Genomic DNA, 18,219 nt, shown 5'->3' with positions numbered 1-18,219 from the left:
AACACCTGCTGTTAAGCCAGATCTGTAAAAAAAAATAAAAGGCTTAACCTATTGAGCCCCCAAATCACAATAAAAATGGCAAAATTGAGAGCGCCTCATATTTGGCAGGCAGAATTACAGGTCCTACATGAGACCAATGATGAGAAAAATATCAAACATAAAAAACAATACAGCTGGATCTACGACCTCCCACTGCTAAGGTTAGTGGAGGATTGGCAGCAAAGTCAAAGCATAAGTGGATGTCAAATGAAGGGTAGTCCACACCGAAGCTGACGTGCGTCATTTGATTACTAGATTTAATAAGCCTATATATAATATCATATACTACATTATATTAACAGATGTTACCAATCCCCAAAATAAATGGATCTAAAACAAAATGTGAGATGACATTTGTACTAGTAAGAATTATATTCAAGATATCTGAAATGTTCATTTTAGATAGGAAGAGTGTTATTTTAGATGCCTGGAATGTTAATTTTGACTAGGAAGAATTTTATTCAAGATGTCTGAAATACATGTTTAGTCAAGCTAATAAATGTCAAAACGGCCACTTAGAATTTGTAAAGATTTATGGGTACCTGAAACTTCACTCTTATATTTTTTTTATTTTTGATATCCTGAAATTAATTTTCTGCTGACAAAAATGTAATTGAGGAAATCTATAATTACAGTTTTGACTAGTAGGAAGGTAATTTTGACTAGGAAGAATCGCATTTTATTAACCTACAAATCGAACAACAAAGAAGACTGCGCTTTGAATAAATGTCAAAACGGCCTGCCTTAATGATGGCAGGCCGTCACTATGGCAGCTCTTGAATGCATCTCATCCTCTCCATGCGCACCTCCCTGTTGTTACTAAGCAAACCGCACAGAAGATTGACAGCAACTTCACTCGATCCATTCCTAACTTTGTTGTGGGGAGAAAAGCTGCATTTGTAAGTTTTTAAACACACAGGTGAAGGAGAGTAACAGAACCAGCGGAGCTGGCACCTTTAGTCTGAGTAAGGTGATATCTAGCCCTTTTTTCGCTTTCACTTTCTCCCATGACAACGACCCCCCTCAGCTCATTAATTTCTCATTAGCTTGGTTAATTAAACGTCAACTTAACGTTGGCTGACAGAGCGACATCCGGAGATGAGTGAAGGTATGTTAACCTCCCGTTTACCAACTTTGGTGCAAAATTTAACCTTGCGAGTTTAAAACGCTATGATTTTCCGTGAAAGAACTCTGAATATAAGTTTGTTTCTCCGTACATGCGGGCTTTTTACGATGGAGATGCCTTTGCTTTCTCCCAGGACAGTCCGTCATTTTACAGTAAATACCCCAACTGGAAGAGTTTGTGACATGCCAGACGTTGAACCCCGCACATTACCATCCAGGGAAGGACTAACTAATCAACAAGGTGAGCAGTAAACGTTGGCAGATGATATACCGCAGTGTAAACTACATTTTAAAAAGTACTATACTGAATTTAAAGATATTTTGTATCACTTCAAAGTATTAAAACGTCCACTGTACCCGTTTTAGCCTTACATATCTATTACATATTATAAATGCTGTATTAGGAGACTTGCCTTTTGTTTGGTAAAAAGCCAAACTGCAAATAATGAACCATCTACAGATTATTTTCTTCTTGTATTAAATTTAACATTTCAATTCTAAAATCTTGAGCAGAGTTTGTGGAAATGGCTTTTTTTTTTATATGACTTTTTCTTTATATATGACTGGTCTCCCAATATGCTACAGTGTCAAAGGTCGACAGAGTACTGATCCCATTGCTCAGTTAAAGGGTTATGTTGTTGGTGTTTTTTTTTTTTTTAAAGGAATGTGGATTTGATTAGCTCTGTAATAAAATCTACAATACCCTGACAGGTAAAACCTAAATGGGATATTCTTGCAGTTAATATTTTTTTTTTTTTACATGTTTTCTTTCCTCCACTGAATTAATCTTGTCAAAATAAATGTTAGATTTATTTTCAGAGCTGGATTGTTTCACTGCAAAGAAAGATTCATTCATTCAAGGCTTTTAACACAGTTTCATTGAAGGTGCCAATAAGTGTTGTTGACTTTGTGTTTATTTACATCGCCCATCATCGTAGGGGGCATAATCTTGCACTAATAAGATTTAAATTTGAGTATATTTATTCAGTGTGGGAAAACAACCGAACAGAGAAATAACAGTTTTTACTAAAATCCCTGGTGACACTATAATGGGTACTCCTAAATGCTCCATGATGAAACTGAAACATTTTTTGTAATGTATGCTTTAGTTTTTAAAGCTGTTTAGAATGTCTAGGAGCTTTTGTTTAATAAATCACGACTGGCTTTAAACATTTTCCAACATTCTTTGACACTTTTTAATATAATAAAGACAGTAAAACATGCCTCTCGAAAAAGGTAGCTGTGTGCTGATGTTTACAAACCAGGAAATGGCAGCAAGAAAATAGCTACCAGCCAAACGTTTTCCATATTTGCTGCCAGAATATTAATTATAACGTTTTAAACAACTGGAACTGTGGCAGACAAGGCTGGATGAGGACCACATGCGTTTTGAGGAGAATTTTAACAAGAAAAGCAATCTCCAACTCTGCCTGTTAGATAACATCATCAAAGGGAGGCATTTATTTTAAGAGTTTTTACAAAACTTTACCAGGATTGTTGGTAACTGTGGAGGGTGCTGCATTTAGTCACAGTTGCTTGGTTTTATTACACAACTATTACTAGCTCTTTTAATTGCAGTTATGTGTAGCAATAGTAAATAGAAGATAAAATAGTATTTATATTGTTATTGTTTCCTTTGAATTACCTACTTTTAATTTTTTGTCCATTTGGAGTTTAATTTGAATGAAAATGGTGAGTTATGTCTAAATGAACTATTCTGTATATTAGTAGGGTATCTTTGTAGTGCTCCTAATCCTGACTGTTCACTCAAAGACATTAAACTTATAACTAAATATACCATTGATAAATGTTATTTTCTCTGACGTATTGCAGTTAGTTTGCTCTGTTTTCTTGTTTTCCCCTTCCTATTACTCTGTGCTTTGCCTGAGGCTACTTACACATTTGACACTCTGCCAGTTAAATGATCTTCATTGCTAAATAGCTGTCAAAAAGGAAAGGTCGCTGATCTTACTGTTTTCAACATTTTCATTGGTGTAAGACAGCAAACACTGTGAGGCCAGACACTTATTTGTGTGGTATACAGATGGCATGAAGATGCACCTGTAGCTGTAAATGGGCACATGAACATGGTTTTTTGAGCTTATTAAACAATCGCAGGATTGAAAATAAAACAGCCTTTGATGATGATGGCTACAGGATTGTCTCAGCGTACACTGCTGTTCTGTGAAGGCCTCAGAGGTTTGATCAAAAGCAGTACTAAACAAACAGCACCACGAAGACCAAAAAATACACCAGATAGGTCATGGAGAGAGTTGTGGATACGTTTAAAGCTGTGTTAGTTCATAACACAAAAATCCAAGCTTTGACCATATAGCAAAACACTGTTTTGTGCAAATCGCTACGTGTGGTGGAAAACTAACATTGCACACTACCCTGAACACCATTTGAACAGTAAATATTAGAAGCATTATACTGCGGGAATGTTTCTCTTCAGCAGGAACTGGGAGCTCGGCAGACTTATTGGGACTAAAAAGAAGACAATCTTCTTAATAACATCCTAAATAAATCCTACACATACAATCAGATCTACTGGAAAATAGTTTAGTTCAGGGCATGTTAATGTGTTAGAATGGCATACTAAAAGTCCAGAACTAAATCCAATTGAGAATTTGTGGCAGGTCTTGAAAATCAATGTTCATAAATGCTCTGGATACAATCTGACTGTGCTTGAGATATTTCCGTCTCTGATATAATACTGTATTGATTTGAGTGTTGTATTGTTTCAGGGGGCTAGATGCCACACTTTAAATTTTGAAAACCATGTTGTCTTTCTCTTTCCCCTTCACAGGTGTGCATTTCTTTGTGTAGGTCTGTCACATAAACCTCGAATAAAATACATTAAGGTTTAAGAATGTCGCGACAAAATGTGGTCCCCTCTACCTCCATAGGTGACTGAAACATTATGAAAATGTGTGCACAAAATGCCCACACCAAATAAAAAACAAAGAATAGGAAATTTATGATTTTACATATAGCAATTTGAAAAAAAAACATGTAAACACAATAGTCAAAACAATCTCAATGAAACTTGTGAGTGAACATATTACATAAAACATAATATGACACAATACTTTCATTTCTATATTTGCTTAACAATATCTTTTTTGTGACACTTCTGGCCTTTATTTTGTAAGTTGACAGGCAGGAAATGAGGTAGAAAGAAAGGAGTAGATATGCAGCAATAGTCAACAGGCCTGGGATTCGAACCCATGGCGGCTGCGTTGAGAACTGTAGTGTCCGTCCCTGGGTTGAGCGCCGCTGCGGCACCTCATAACAATATCTTAACAAAAGCAATAGCTTACGCTGTAACGCTGAGTAAACATGTAAACACTGTTGTGGTGGTACATTTGCATTTTAATAACTACTAATATGTTTCAGCGTTAATCTCACCATCCTAATGAGATAGGTGAGCACTATCAATGGGGCAAAGTAGGTCTATGGTATATTTATTTATTTAATTTTGTCCCTGTTGGCCCCTCATACACCTCCATACATCTTTGGAATCATCACAATGATTCTGAAAATCATCTCGTGATCCCCCATTTGGTATCTTTCAACACCCTGGGGTGACCTGACCCCCACTATGGGAAAAACTGGTTTAAAGCATAGTGATAACTGCAGTAAAAAGCTGCTTATTTTCATTAAAACCTTTCACACATTGTACCGTTGTACACCATATGGTAATGAACATGTTCCTTTATTGTTAGACTACATTAAAAGAAAGAGATTAACTGTTAAATGCTTATATTGCTAATTATGGTTAGCTTGTCGGAGCTGTTGGCATATCCTACTGGTTATATGTTCCTTTAGAGTTAAAAAGGTTGCCAGCAGCTATTGATCGTGGTTCATTGTTGGCTGCTTAAGTTTAAACTTAGAATTTTTGAAAAATGTCCCCTCTCTACATCTTTGTTATGTGTGTTCTGTTTAGCTTAAATAACTAATCTTTTTTTGGCACTCATAGTAGCTTTTTAGATCTGCATCAGTGTTAACTACCGTTGCATTTGTCATGTAAATGGTTATAACCAAAATGTTACCAGTAAAGGCAACCCAAGTATCACCAGATGTTCTTGTACCACATTTTGAGAACCATGGCAATAGTGTAATTTCTGGTTCTGGGAGTAAGTATGGGGTTGTTGAGTTGATTTGCAATGGGCTAATTATTGAGGAACTGATGGAAATCTTAACATCAAGAGTACTTATAATGCTTATATTATGTTATTAAACACTACATTCTGCTGTTCTTACATTTTTGGCAAAACAGGCGCTCAGCGTCAATATCATAAGACTAACAAAGTTGTTAAAATTATGGAAAACCATTTACTGTCTTTTTTTCCCTATGTGAAATTTTTATTTCAGAATCAAAATTTGCTTTATTGGCCAAGATTGCGAGCGCAAACAAGGAATTTGACTCTGGTTTTAAGTGCTCAGCATACAAACATGAGAACTTTAGATGAAATAAATAAATAAGGATACATTTTAGATTCTTTTTTAATATTCATTAGAAACATATACAAAATAATTAGTTTAATTTATCTCTCTTAAAAGACACGTTATCTGATCTTCTGTAGGTCTTGCTATGTTTTAAGCAAGAAAATTTGTTTTTGAAATAAATCAAATCTTAAAGTGCTCACAAACTGATGCTACAGTCATGTTAGTATTAGAGTTTAGGATTTTTTCAAAGGAATATTGATGGTTCAAAATATCAACAGCTTGTGGTCTTTGTTAATTTACGTTTTTTCTATCAAAGCTTCTCTTTATGGGATATTTTTCTTAGAATTCATGTTCAGGTTTGGAAATTGCATTCTATGCGTCTTTCACCATTTGTCCCGCCAGATGGCGCCCTTTCACCACTAAGAAATGTGCCCTTGGGTTTGTCTTAAGAGAGATTGTTTTTTTGTCAGTGTAAAAGCTGTGCCACTAGAATCAGCGGGCAAATAGAGAAACAGAGAATATCTTTCACAGCCAAATACATTTCAGTAATTACTTTGCAAAATATCATTATTAAAGACGTGTGCATGTTTGCTCCAACTAAGACCTGCTCTTTGCTAGTTTTATTTTCATTAAAAGATGAGTGCTTATTACAGCTGTGAGTTCCACTGTTATGTAAAGATCCTCGTTTTTTTGTGAATATATAATGTGCATGAAAAACAGAACTGATTAATCACAGTTGGAATTGAATATCCTAAGGTTTTGTCTTTCATTAGATCAAGCGGACCTTCAAGCTGTCTGCTCTGGTAGACGTCAGGCCTGTGCTTTGCTCAACAGTCCCTCACCATGTGTCAACAGTGCTTTCTGCCATATCCAAGACATGAGGAGTCTAATAGAAAACTGGTTTCAGAAGGTAAAAACTAATGTATGAAAAAATATCTATCAAAGTTATGAAAAGTAATGAAAAAAATCTGAATTAGGATAAAATCCATTAAAGCACTATTTTGGCTGCTTTAATCTTTTGCCAGCCCAGAAAATATCAACCAGAGATTGATCCAGATAAGCCAACTCTAAGGTGAACTGTTTGCTTGTTTTTAATTCGCTGTTTTTTTTACTGCATAACTTTTGACACGGTTTTGACTGTGTTTACAGATTTCAATTGAGAGACTTGGATTCTGACTCCACAGACTTGCATGTTAAAGGCATAGCCATTAGTGCAAGAGGTAAAAATGAACCTGAATAATATTTCTAACATGCTATCTAATTTCTTTCTATAATACTATAGAATACCTAAATCTAAGCAATATGCACTTCTGTTGGTTTGATTATTTCACAGACATTTTACCTAGTATGAATTGAAGGAATGTCATCACAACTTTTCCTCCTCTAGAAGGTTATCAAAGACTGCCTCTTGAGAAAAAAATAAACGATGTCCTCTCTGACGTTGTGGATCTGGTTGAGCGTTTGGAGGCTGATCGGCAGTTTGCAGAGGAAGCTCTGCAGAAAGAGAAGAGAATAAGAGAAACCTTAGAGAGCAAAGTTGACAGTATTTCACTGTGGAAGCTAATCGAGCACCCCTCGATTGTTCAGAAAGGTCAGCGACTGTGAGCTATCACATAAATCGCGATCTGTTCATCTCCTGTGAAGAAGTACTGTTCTGTATCTCCCAAACCAGGTTAATAAGCCTGCTATTTATCACTGGTTATTGCTTTTACTAGAGCACGACGCTTGCAGCAGAGACATTGCAGAGTTGAAGTGGCAGCTTAAACTGGAAAAACAGAAAGTTGACCAGGTCCAGGAGAAATTGTTGCAGGCTGAGGTGCTGAACCGGAAATTACAGGAAGACGTCGACTTTGCCAGAAACCAAATTCCCATTGTGAGAGAAAATCTGGACCACCAGAAAGAAATTCTATATCAGATTGATACTGCCCAAGCTGAGGTATGCGTCAGGTTGATGTATTTTTCTCTCAGTCCATCCATTGTATATTCCTTATCCTTGCAGGGTCTTGGGTAGGTGGTGTGTGTGTGTGTGTGTGTGTGTGTGTGTGTGTGTGTGTGTGTGTGTGTTGGGGGGGCTATTTCAAACGAGTGTAGAGAGCTTCTGCTTATATGTAACACCTATTCATTGTAGGGTTAGCACAGTGGTAGAAAATGCATCTTTTTAGTGTCAGTTAAAATTAAATAGAAACTAAAGTGAATTTATTTGGTTTTAGCTGATCTTATGCAGAGGCTGTCGATATTTGGGATCCAGCTAGGTACTTTTTTTTATAGATCCATGGTTGAATCACTTGGGTCTATAAAATAATTCTCAACATTTCTTACTTAAATCATAAGTCATTCATGCACTCTAGTCTAATTCTGTTTTTCAAGTCAGACTGATGAGGAAAAGTTTGGCAAACTGCAAAACCTTCGGGTGTCTTGCCAAAGTATTCCTACACCTTGAACCTTTTTCTATTTTTGAACCAGCTCCGGAGCCACATGTGGCTCTTTAGGTCTTTAGGCCCTTCACAGTGATCTCTCATAACTTTAGCATAAATGTAACAGACCTGAGAAGTGGTTTTAAATATAAAGGTAAAACAGCTAGGATTTTTGCTGTTTTTTTAATGCTATATTTGCATAGAATTTCCACAACAGAATGACACTAATGATACAAATAATACTTTTTGTATGGTTCTTTAATTTTTTTAGGCTGCAAGCTATATATTCTTTCTTAATTTTCCATAATTTTGGAACATTTCATTCAAGAAAATTGTTTTTTTTTTGTTTTCACGTTGAAGTTTAACATTTTTCTTTGTTCTAAAACCTAAAATTTGGTGTTCAATTCTTTAATCAACCTCGTACCCGTCGTCTTCCGCTTATCCGGGACCGGGTCGCAGGGGCAGCAGACTCAGCAGAGACGCCCAGACGTCCCTCTCTCCAGACACCTCCTCCAGTTCCTCCAGGTGGAGCCCAAGGCGTTCCCAGGCCAGCCGAGAGACATATTCCCTCCAGCGTGTCCTGGGCCGTCCCCTGGGCCTCCTCCTGGTGGTACGTGCCTTGAACACCTCCCGAGGAAGGCGTCCAGGAGGCATCCGGTATAGATGCCCGAGCCACCTCAACTGGCTCCTCTCGATGTGGAGGAGCAGCGGCTCTACTCCGAGCCCCTCCCGGATGGCCGAGCTCCTCACCCTATCTCTAAGGGAGTGCCCGGCCACCCTACGGAGGAAGCTCATTTCAGCCGCTTGTATCCGGGATCTTGTTCTTTCGGTCATGAACATAAATGTATAGCATGCTTTTTAGAGCGTTTTTTGGAAAGCATTTGGTTAACCATGTACCTTTTTCCTTTCACGTAACATTTATGTGTTACATTATGTTGGTCTATCACATAAAACCCATTAAAAAATACATTAAAGCTTGTGATTACAATGTGACATACTGTGAAAAGGTAGCTTTGCGGTCACTGTAACAAGATTTACATAAAAACATCCCAGCACAACTGGCTGCTCATCGAATGCTACTCATAAGGCAGATTTTGACACCCAAGTGTCTAATATTTAATAGTATGGTAACAATATGGGTTACTAGCTAGCATTTGGATTCTTTTATCTTTTAAGATTGGCCTTCAGGTGTTAAAAATGAAAATCCTTTTTAAACAATGATGAACCTGAGGATCTTTTAAGAATGTGCTTTAGGATCTGGATGCTACCAGAATAATGTCTTTTTACTTATATCATTACCTTCATAAAACTGTTTTAAATAAATCACATCACATTATTTGTTTAGGCTGATGACATGTACTCAAAAACAGAAAGCCATCTCCTCCAGGCTCAAATAGAGTTAAAAAAGATGGAAGCTGAAGCCAAGAAAGAAAGGACATCCTTGGCCCTCAAACAGCTGGAAATAGAATGTCAGCTTGCCGAAACATTGTGAGTATATATTTTTTTAAATATGCAAAAGCAAATTATACACTGTAAATTGGCCCAATCAGGACATTTACAGAAAACGTTTTATCAGTTCCTACTGAATTTCCAGTAGCAGTTGAACACTGTTTGGCCAATCTTGCTCTTATAGAGGCCCTTTTTCTAAACCACTGATGTAAGATTGTTACATCGGTGCTTTATAAAAAACATGTTTTATAAAAACTTTCAGTGTTTAATTAAAATACAGGTTCAATTGAAAAAAAAATTGAAAATCATTGAAAAGTACATTCATTTAAATCAGTTGAAAAAGTGAAACTCATACAGGTCCTTCTCAAAATATTAGCATCTTGTGATAAAGTTCATTATTTTCCATAATGTCATGATGAAAATTTAACATTCATATATTTTAGATTCATTGCACAATAACTGAAATATTTCAGGTCTTTTATTGTCTTAATACGGATGATTTTGGCATACAGCTCATGAAAACCCAAAATTCCTCTCACAAAATTAGCATATTTCATCCGACAAATAAAAGAAAAGTGTTTTTAATACAAAAAACGTCAACCTTCAAATAATCATGTACAGTTATGCACTCAATACTTGGTCGGGAATCCTTTTGCAGAAATGACTGCTTCAATGCGGCGTGACATGGAGGCAATCAGCCTGTGGCACTGCTGAGGTCTTATGGAGGCCCAGGATGCTTCGATAGCGGCCTTTAGCTCATCCAGAGTGTTGGGTCTTGAGTCTCTCAACGTTCTCTTCACAATATCCCACAGATTCTCTATGGGGTTCAGGTCAGGAGAGTTGGCAGGCCAATTGAGCACAGTGATACCATGGTCAGTAAACCATTTACCAGTGGTTTTGGCACTGTGAGCAGGTGCCAGGTCGTGCTGAAAAATGAAATCTTCATCTCCATAAAGCTTTTCAGCAGATGGAAGCATGAAGAGCTCCAAAATCTCCTGATAGCTAGCTGCATTGACCCTGCCCTTGATAAAACACAGTGGACCAACACCAGCAGCTGACACGGCACCCCAGACCATCACTGACTGTGGGTACTTGACACTGGACTTCTGGCATTTTGGCATTTCCTTCTCCCCAGTCTTCCTCCAGACTCTGGCACTTTGATTTCCGAATGACATGCAGAATTTGCTTTCATCCGAAAAAAGTACTTTGGACCACTGAGCAACAGTCCAGTGCTGCTTCTCTGTAGCCCAGGTCAGGCGCTTCTGCCGCTGTTTCTGGTTCAAAAGTGGCTTGACCTGGGGAATGCGGCACCTGTAGCCCATTTCCTGCACACGCCTGTGCACGGTGGCTCTGGATGTTTCTACTCCAGACTCAGTCCACTGCTTCCGCAGGTCCCCCAAGGTCTGGAATCGGCCCTTCTCCACAATCTTCCTCTGGGTCCGGTCACCTCTTCTCGTTGTGCAGCGTTTTCTGCCACACTTTTTTTTCCCCACAGACTTCCCACTGAGGTGCCTTGATACAGCACTCTGGGAACAGCCTATTCGTTCAGAAATTTCTTTCTGTGTCTTACCCTCTTGCTTGAGGGTGTCAATAGTGGCCTTCTGGACAGCAGTCGGGTTGGCAGTCTTACCCATGATTGGGGTTTTGAGTGATGAACCAGGCTGGGAGTTTTAAAGGCCTCAGGAATCTTTTGCAGGTGTTTAGAGTTAACTTGTTGATTCAGATGATTAGGTTCATAGCTCGTTTAGAGACCCTTTTAATGATATGCTAATTTTGTGAGATAGGAATTTTGGGTTTTCATGAGCTGTATGCCAAAATCATCTGTATTAAGACAATAAAAGACCTGAAATATTTCAGTTAGTGTGCAATGAATCTAAAATATATGAATGTTAAATTTTCATCATGACTTTATGGAAAATAATGAACTTTATCACAATATGCCAATTTTTTGAGAAGGACCTGTATATCTAAGTATATTGATGGAAAGTTGAGTGGAAGAAAAAAAGATTGCGGTAGAAAACGATGAACAAGCAACAGGGAGAATTTCAACCTTTAGAGGATTGAGAAGCAAAGTCCGTTGAAGAGTTTTGGAGAGATTCACAAGATGTGGACAGTGACTTGAGTCATTGCTTTCAGACCCACCACACACAAATCTATCCAGGACAGGGACTAGACTCTTAAGACTGTTGCTCAGTGGTCTATCCTGTTTTTAGATTAAATCTGACTTTGCATTTCAATTACGCATCATTGTCCAAGAGTCTAGAGTAAGAGTGGAGAGGCACAGAATCCAACTTGCTTGGGGTCCAGTCTGAAGTTTCCACAATCATTGATGATTTTGGGTGCCATGTCATCTCCTGGTATCGGTCCACTGGGTTTTATCAGCGCAGCCATCTACCAGGGAATGTTAGAGGACATCATGCGTTGCTCTGCAGACAAACTTTAAGTGGATGCAGATTTCTGTTTCCAGCAGGACTTGACACCTGCCCACAATGAAAGAAGTACCAGCAGCTAATTTAATGACCATGACATCACTGTGCTTGATTGGCTAACAAACTCACCCTAATATCTTGATAAAAAGTACCACAGTCTAACAGTATCACAATGTTAACACAAAAATAAATAAAAATTATAACATGATATAAATGCTTATATTTCAAACAACATAACTAACAATTATGCCTTCTGCCTCTAAAATAATATAATCTATTGATTATTACTTGTATAAGAATTTTATCTATAACGTTTATTTAGATTAGATAAGATATGCCAGAGCTAACAAGGCAGGCTAGCTGACGGCTACTGTTAAAGCAACCTAATTTTACACAGTTTAAGTAATACATTTTGTAGCATGAGAGTAAAATACATGTTCAATATCAAAGCTATAGATAAGATAATAGCAAAAATACTTGTTTGATGCAGACCAGGTAATACAGCTACCTGAATAAGATCTGAAAACTTATGTAAAAGACTCCTAGCGAAGTTAGAAAGTGATTTGAAATCAAATAATTTGTTGTTCAAAAATACTTTACTGTAATTTTCAAGGAATGTTTTACATCAAGAAATGCTTAAAATAACCATGGATTTAAGAAATGTTTTTTTTTTTTTTGTCCTGTAGGCAAGATTTTAACCTGCTGGAGTTGGCTGAGAAAGGTCTGCTTGTTGAGATCAAGGAAACAGAGGAAGCTATTATTCGTACAGAAAATAAGTGCACGCACATAATTCAGCGAATGCCTGAAATTGCTGAGTTTGACAGAATTGAAAAAGACATGGTAACTTATAATTTCTCTCTCTCTATCAAAGAATATATTTTAAAAAGTTTTAAAAAGTACTTTCTCAGCATTACTGCACTTGCTTTGTTTTTTCTTATCACAGATTTTCAAACTCAATCTTGAAATTGAGAATAACATGCAAAAATGTCGAAAACTGAAAGAAAAACTAACGTCAGAGCAAGAAGAGATAGATAGAAAGGTAAGTAGTGTTACAACAGCCTCCCTATGAAAAAAAAAACATGAATTTTACACATGCAAAATCACGGGGATCATATGTGAATGTGATTAACCACTTATGAAATTTTACGTTAAAATCACACGTGAGATACATTTAGCACCTGTAAAAAAGGTTTTGCACATGAAAAATGGGGTTTTGGAACAAATTAATATCGTGTAAAACCCATAGGGTCACATGTAAAATCCAGGTAAACATGTTGAAAATATATGTTAACATGTAAAACACATTACCATGTTTTATATATGAAAATTATATTGTGTGGTAATATGGAACATATGGGAAATTGTTCACATGCTTCACACGAGGTCATTATATTATGTAACGTGAAAAACGTCCATGTGTAAATTCTATTGCATGGTAAGATGTGAAACAAATGTTGGAAAACTTTCCACATGTGTTCTACGTGTGAAAGTTTTCTGTCACATTTTTGCTATAGTTATAGTCATCTATACTTTTTATTGTAATTTCATGTGGAACACATGACCACATCTTTTTCTCACATTTGAAAAACTGATGAACATGTGTTTCTTTTACAGTAAGGGTACCTCGTCAGCCACAAAATATGACATAACAATAAAATTGCTAATGTCCTGAACCTGTTTTATGACCCATTCCTCTATACTATGTGAAATGTACTCCACAGAAACCCATGTGGGAAGCAGAAGTTTCTTTCACAGAGGCACAGTTTCAATCAAAACATGAAGCATTTGCAGCTCTATGTAAAGAAAATCAGGAGTTTGAACAGAAGGTGGAAGACTATAAGATGAAAATTTGTGAGAGGTACATCACCAAAGACAAATTAATGTTTGAATATGCATAGTTCGCTATTAAGTTCTACCGCTGCATGTACTATATAGTGAGCTTCTTATTTGTGCTCATTCCATATGTATGCTTTACTGTGTGCTTTGTTAGCGAGAAAGCAGTGAAGTGGATGCGTGAGGAGAGGAAGCAGATGCTCCAGAAAATCACTGACAATGACGAGCAGTGGGAAAAAGCCAAGGAGGAAGTGACCCAGGTTGTAGACCAGCATAGTGTCATCCAGGCTAAGCTGGAAGAGCAGGAGAAGCTCAACTTCATGGAAGAACAGACGGCTACGGTCAGAGACAACATATGTCTATTTTCTATCTATAATTCCCAGGTTATGGCATGTACAAGTTTTGATGGTTTCTTCCAGAGACAATCAGTGTTCCTACTGTCCTCTGCAGACAAATATTGACCATTTGAAAAAAGACCTGATTACCAACATGACTGCTCTAGAAGTGCTAAAGGTAAATTTGTGAGATGTTTATGAATTATTCATCCGGATTAAATGTACTTTCTTATTGAGGCTTACAACCATTTTACCATTTTGTAAATGTTATGTGATGTATATCTATTGTATGTATTTACCGCCAAGTAAAGGCCTAAGCATAGGCTGTTTTATAATTTCCTCTTCAATCAGGCTCAAAGTGCAAATGTCAATGTTGAACTAAAGAAACAGCAAAGAAGTTCAGAGCTAACCAACCGACAGCTGCAGAAAGAATTTGATGAATCATCCTCTGCAACACAAGTTCTGGAGGCTAAATTTAAGGTACACCTGAGGAATACATTTTACATGAAAATTTCTTTAAAAAGTGTTATGCATGTTATCAAATACAGCATCCTCCACATTTGATGACACCTCTGTTAGAGATGTATAAGAAGGCATAAAAGAATTATATCTTTTATTTCAGGAAAATGATGTCAATCTTAAAAAATTTTGAAAAACAACTTTTAATTAGAGTACGGTAATGAAAACATTTTTAAAAAATGGCAAAGTTACTAGCACCCTGCAAAAATAAATATAACTGAGTCATTTTTTAAATTTATTTAAACGTCACTTTTTTGGGTTGATTGCGATCCTGTGACCTTTAAGTGGTAGTCCTCTACTTCTAGTTTTTCTGGGGTTCTAGTTCTCTTAGTGTCTCTTAAAAATGAGAAAGACAAGAATACATGTCATTCTGACAATATTGGTAAGTGTTAATCTCAATCTTAATAAATCCAGAATTGGCTACAAGAAAATAGCGACTCACCTAAACTTGCAAATGCATACAATAGGAGCGTTATTAAAATGTGAAAAAAAAATGGAACTGTGACAAAAAGGGCTAGGTGAGGACTCAAGTTTGTATTTTCTCATATCAGCAACAAGCTTGCTCATATAGTCATCATCCATTTCATTAATCACAAAGAACAACAGTTCTTTCTTTCTTTATCCAATTTGTATAAATTACTAACTCTGTCTGCACTGTTCAATGGTTAGGATTAATTGGAATGTATGTACCTGACTGTTGTGAAGTGCCTTGAGACAACATGTGTTGTGAATTGGCGCTATATAAATAAAACTGAACTGAATTTAATTTAATTCTTTCTTTAGGTGCTAAAAATGGGTCCTAATTTAATTCCACTTGTCTTCATAAAGGGCCCTCCACATTTATTGGCACCTCTGGTAAAGATGTGTGGAAAGCCTTGAAAAATAAAACTTTTATATCATAATCTGACTTTCAAAATATTAGGAAAATCCAATATTTAATTTGAGTATATTTATAAAACTATGAAATAAAATCCCACTTTAAGAAATCTTTGTTTCAAAGAAAATCAGTGCCTCAATGAATAAGCAGTCCTAGCAATTCTTGTGTTTCGTTGTTCGATGAGCTAACCCCTCCCTGGAAGGTCTTACTAAGCAGGTTTACTGGAAAATCTGTTTAAACTGGTGACACGCCTAACCTCTAACAGCCTGCATCCAAAGGTCTCGCCCTTCTTCAACTGGTGGTCTGGACGACTGAGTAGCCCACAGCAGTCATCCACTCCTTGACAGTCACTTCTGTTAACGGCTGCTCATTCCCTATTTTACAACTTGCAATGGGTATATGGGTTAGGTTGATTTTAGTGGCTCGGCACGTGCCCCAAAGGCATTGTTTTAACAAGTTTGGCTTAAGGCAATTTATAAAAACCTCCTAAGATCATTTGGAACCAGGCAACAAGACTTTTTACCACCAACGAAAAACCCAAAAATAAGGTGACTCAAATAATTGACTGTCCACAATAAATCTAGAATTTTACATGCTTTCTTTAAGTAGTATAAATAATAGAAATAAATCAATCAACTTAACCTATCTTTCTCTAATGCTGAAACTGGTAAGCCTGAAGAGGCTTTGGAGACGGAGGCTCACCATGGATCCGAATGGAATGATTTCTTTTGTAGGCAAGAGTGATTTTCTTCTTGGGTGAAAGGCAAATCTTCAGTTTTCTTCCTCTAAGTGGACAGGTGCTGATGCTCGGGGTTTTGATGGTCAAGTTGGAAAAAAACAAAAAGGTAAAAAACAGAAACTTAAAAGTTTCAAAAGTTGGTTGCTTCCAGAGGCTGAATAGTTGAAGGAAACCGTTGAGGTTTAATTGAGGTTGTTTCAGGACTTCCAGTAGCCTGAAACTTAGAGGAATCAGTTGTTCACTGATCAAGATCACCTCAGTTGTCTTGGTAAAAATGCAGCAGATGAAATTCAGATTCTTAATTTTGAGTTGCAGCTCTTCAGGGCTCACGGGTTGATCCTCTTTATGATGCAGATTTGTCAGCGGGGCTGCGTCTCCGGTCTTCTGATTCATCTGTAGCTTCTTTCTCCGTCCGATCTTGTTCGCTGGTCTTCTGCGAGGAAACAACCCCGTATCTTTCTTTGGCACAGTTTTTATATTGCAGATAGCCTCACTGCTCATCCCCTGTTGCCAGGCAAGCTTTCCCATCATTGAGTTATGCGGTCACTGTTACTTTTCGGTGCTGTCTCCCAGCCTCCGTAGACAGCCCCCAGCTGGCTCCCTGTGTTATGACTTTTGCCTGTTTTTCGACCTTCACGAATCCCGCTCCCGTCCTGGTGCCAAGGCTTTTACCTGTTTTTCGACCTTCACGACTCCTGCTCCCATCGTGGTGCCATGACTTTTGCCTGTTTTTCGAACTTCAGACTGACGAAAAACAGCGTGCACCTGGCTTCTCGTTTCTCGCTCCCATGCTTGTTATGACTTGAACTTGCTCGTTGACCTTCCATCCATGCCCAGTTTCCGTGAAGCTGGCTCTCCTCTGCCCCTCCCATCCTGATGTTATGACTCTGCCGCTTCTGGCTCCCAGTCCATGGTGTCCTCCTTATCTGCTCAGCCTCAAGTTTTCTAAGACAGTATTTCTTTGCTTCTTGCTCTCACACCAGTTACAGCTAAAAAAAAAATCCATCACTTCATTTTTATTCATACATGACAATTGATTAACATTACCTCTCATCATTACGTTTGATAATTGTAGAAAAATAGAAAATTATCATATATCTTTCTTTGATTATACTTATAGTTTTCTACTTCTGAAAAAGATAAGACAGCTAAGACTTCTGAAAAAGATAAGACAGTCCCAGTTAATGTGTGACTCCATACAGGCCTCTTCAGTCCTCAGTTCCAGAGTGCGAAGATATATTCATTTTACTGTTTCATGACATCTTATCCATGTAATATGATCATTATTTATTTGATACTCTAAAGTTTAGGGTCTCATTTCATCATATGTGATTGTTGTTAAACTCAATCATTGTGATACACTTCTGCAATAGAAGGAAGAATTAAAACATACACTAAATGGGCCCCCCAGACTTCATAACTTTAAAATGTGAACATTTACTGCTGTATATTTAATTGATCTAATTATGAGAGGTTAATTAATTTCTGCATGGATACATGGAAGGATCTCACCTCATTTTGACATGTAAAAGAAATGTAACTGAAGGATTTTTTACTTCAAACTTGTACAGGGTATCAAAAGAAGTTTAAATTAGTAACCCATGAATTCCTGTTTTGCTAGGGTATCAATATGATGTGGCACAGATAGCAATTTCTATTAGACAGTCTTCAAAACAGGAAAGACAAGGGAACATGGATTAATCTTGATAAGACAGAAACTAAAAAATAGCTACGTGGCCAGACTGTCTGAGTAATTGGTCAGTTATTATTAGAAAGATTAAAACAACTAATATAAAATGGCTCGATGAGGATTTGAGGGTTATCCTGCTACCACTTACAGTGAGAAGGATGTAAAGAGAATTGAAATAAAATCCTCAAATCGTATTTTTTGAGAGTTTTATTTTATTTGTTTTTTAATCAAACAAATGTTTATCTAACAAGAAGAAAGACCCATTGAGATCAACAAGTGTTCAAAGGATTTCTGTTGTCGGTTTCTTAAGACAGAGCG

At 37.2% G+C, this 18,219-nt stretch overlaps 1 protein-coding gene across 4 annotated transcripts in view; it reads left to right on the top strand.

Moving 5' to 3' along the window:
- Nucleotides 1–800: 800 nt before the first annotated feature.
- Nucleotides 801–18,219, top strand: part of LOC124870355 (coiled-coil domain-containing protein 178) — a 32,228-nt gene continuing 14,809 nt past the window's right edge. The window contains exons 1-14 of one of the 4 annotated variants that reach the window (XR_007038742.1): nucleotides 801–1,147; nucleotides 1,299–1,405; nucleotides 6,390–6,526; nucleotides 6,642–6,688; nucleotides 6,766–6,836; nucleotides 7,004–7,207; nucleotides 7,332–7,552; nucleotides 9,376–9,518; nucleotides 12,595–12,748; nucleotides 12,852–12,947; nucleotides 13,630–13,766; nucleotides 13,899–14,082; nucleotides 14,192–14,254; nucleotides 14,428–14,556. Coding sequence is in view for 3 of the 4 variants with exons in the window: in XM_047369000.1 (XP_047224956.1) it covers nucleotides 1,348–1,405; nucleotides 6,390–6,526; nucleotides 6,642–6,688; nucleotides 6,766–6,836; nucleotides 7,004–7,207; nucleotides 7,332–7,552; nucleotides 9,376–9,518; nucleotides 12,595–12,748; nucleotides 12,852–12,947; nucleotides 13,630–13,766; nucleotides 13,899–14,082; nucleotides 14,192–14,254; nucleotides 14,428–14,556 (1,644 nt within the window). In the remaining variant the exon portion in view is untranslated. The remainder of the gene's footprint in view (nucleotides 1,148–1,298; nucleotides 1,406–6,389; nucleotides 6,527–6,641; nucleotides 6,689–6,765; nucleotides 6,837–7,003; nucleotides 7,208–7,331; nucleotides 7,553–9,375; nucleotides 9,519–12,594; nucleotides 12,749–12,851; nucleotides 12,948–13,629; nucleotides 13,767–13,898; nucleotides 14,083–14,191; nucleotides 14,255–14,427; nucleotides 14,557–18,219) is intronic. The other 3 variants (XM_047369000.1, XM_047368999.1, XM_047368998.1) reach the window with 3 other exon arrangements.

The sequence above is a fragment of the Girardinichthys multiradiatus genome, chromosome 6 (genome assembly GCF_021462225.1).
Source record: "Girardinichthys multiradiatus isolate DD_20200921_A chromosome 6, DD_fGirMul_XY1, whole genome shotgun sequence".
In the NCBI taxonomy this organism is placed as follows: domain Eukaryota; kingdom Metazoa; phylum Chordata; class Actinopteri; order Cyprinodontiformes; family Goodeidae; genus Girardinichthys; species Girardinichthys multiradiatus.
The sequence above is the reverse complement of the archived record's forward strand: the minus strand, read 5'-3'. Positions and strand labels throughout refer to the sequence as shown.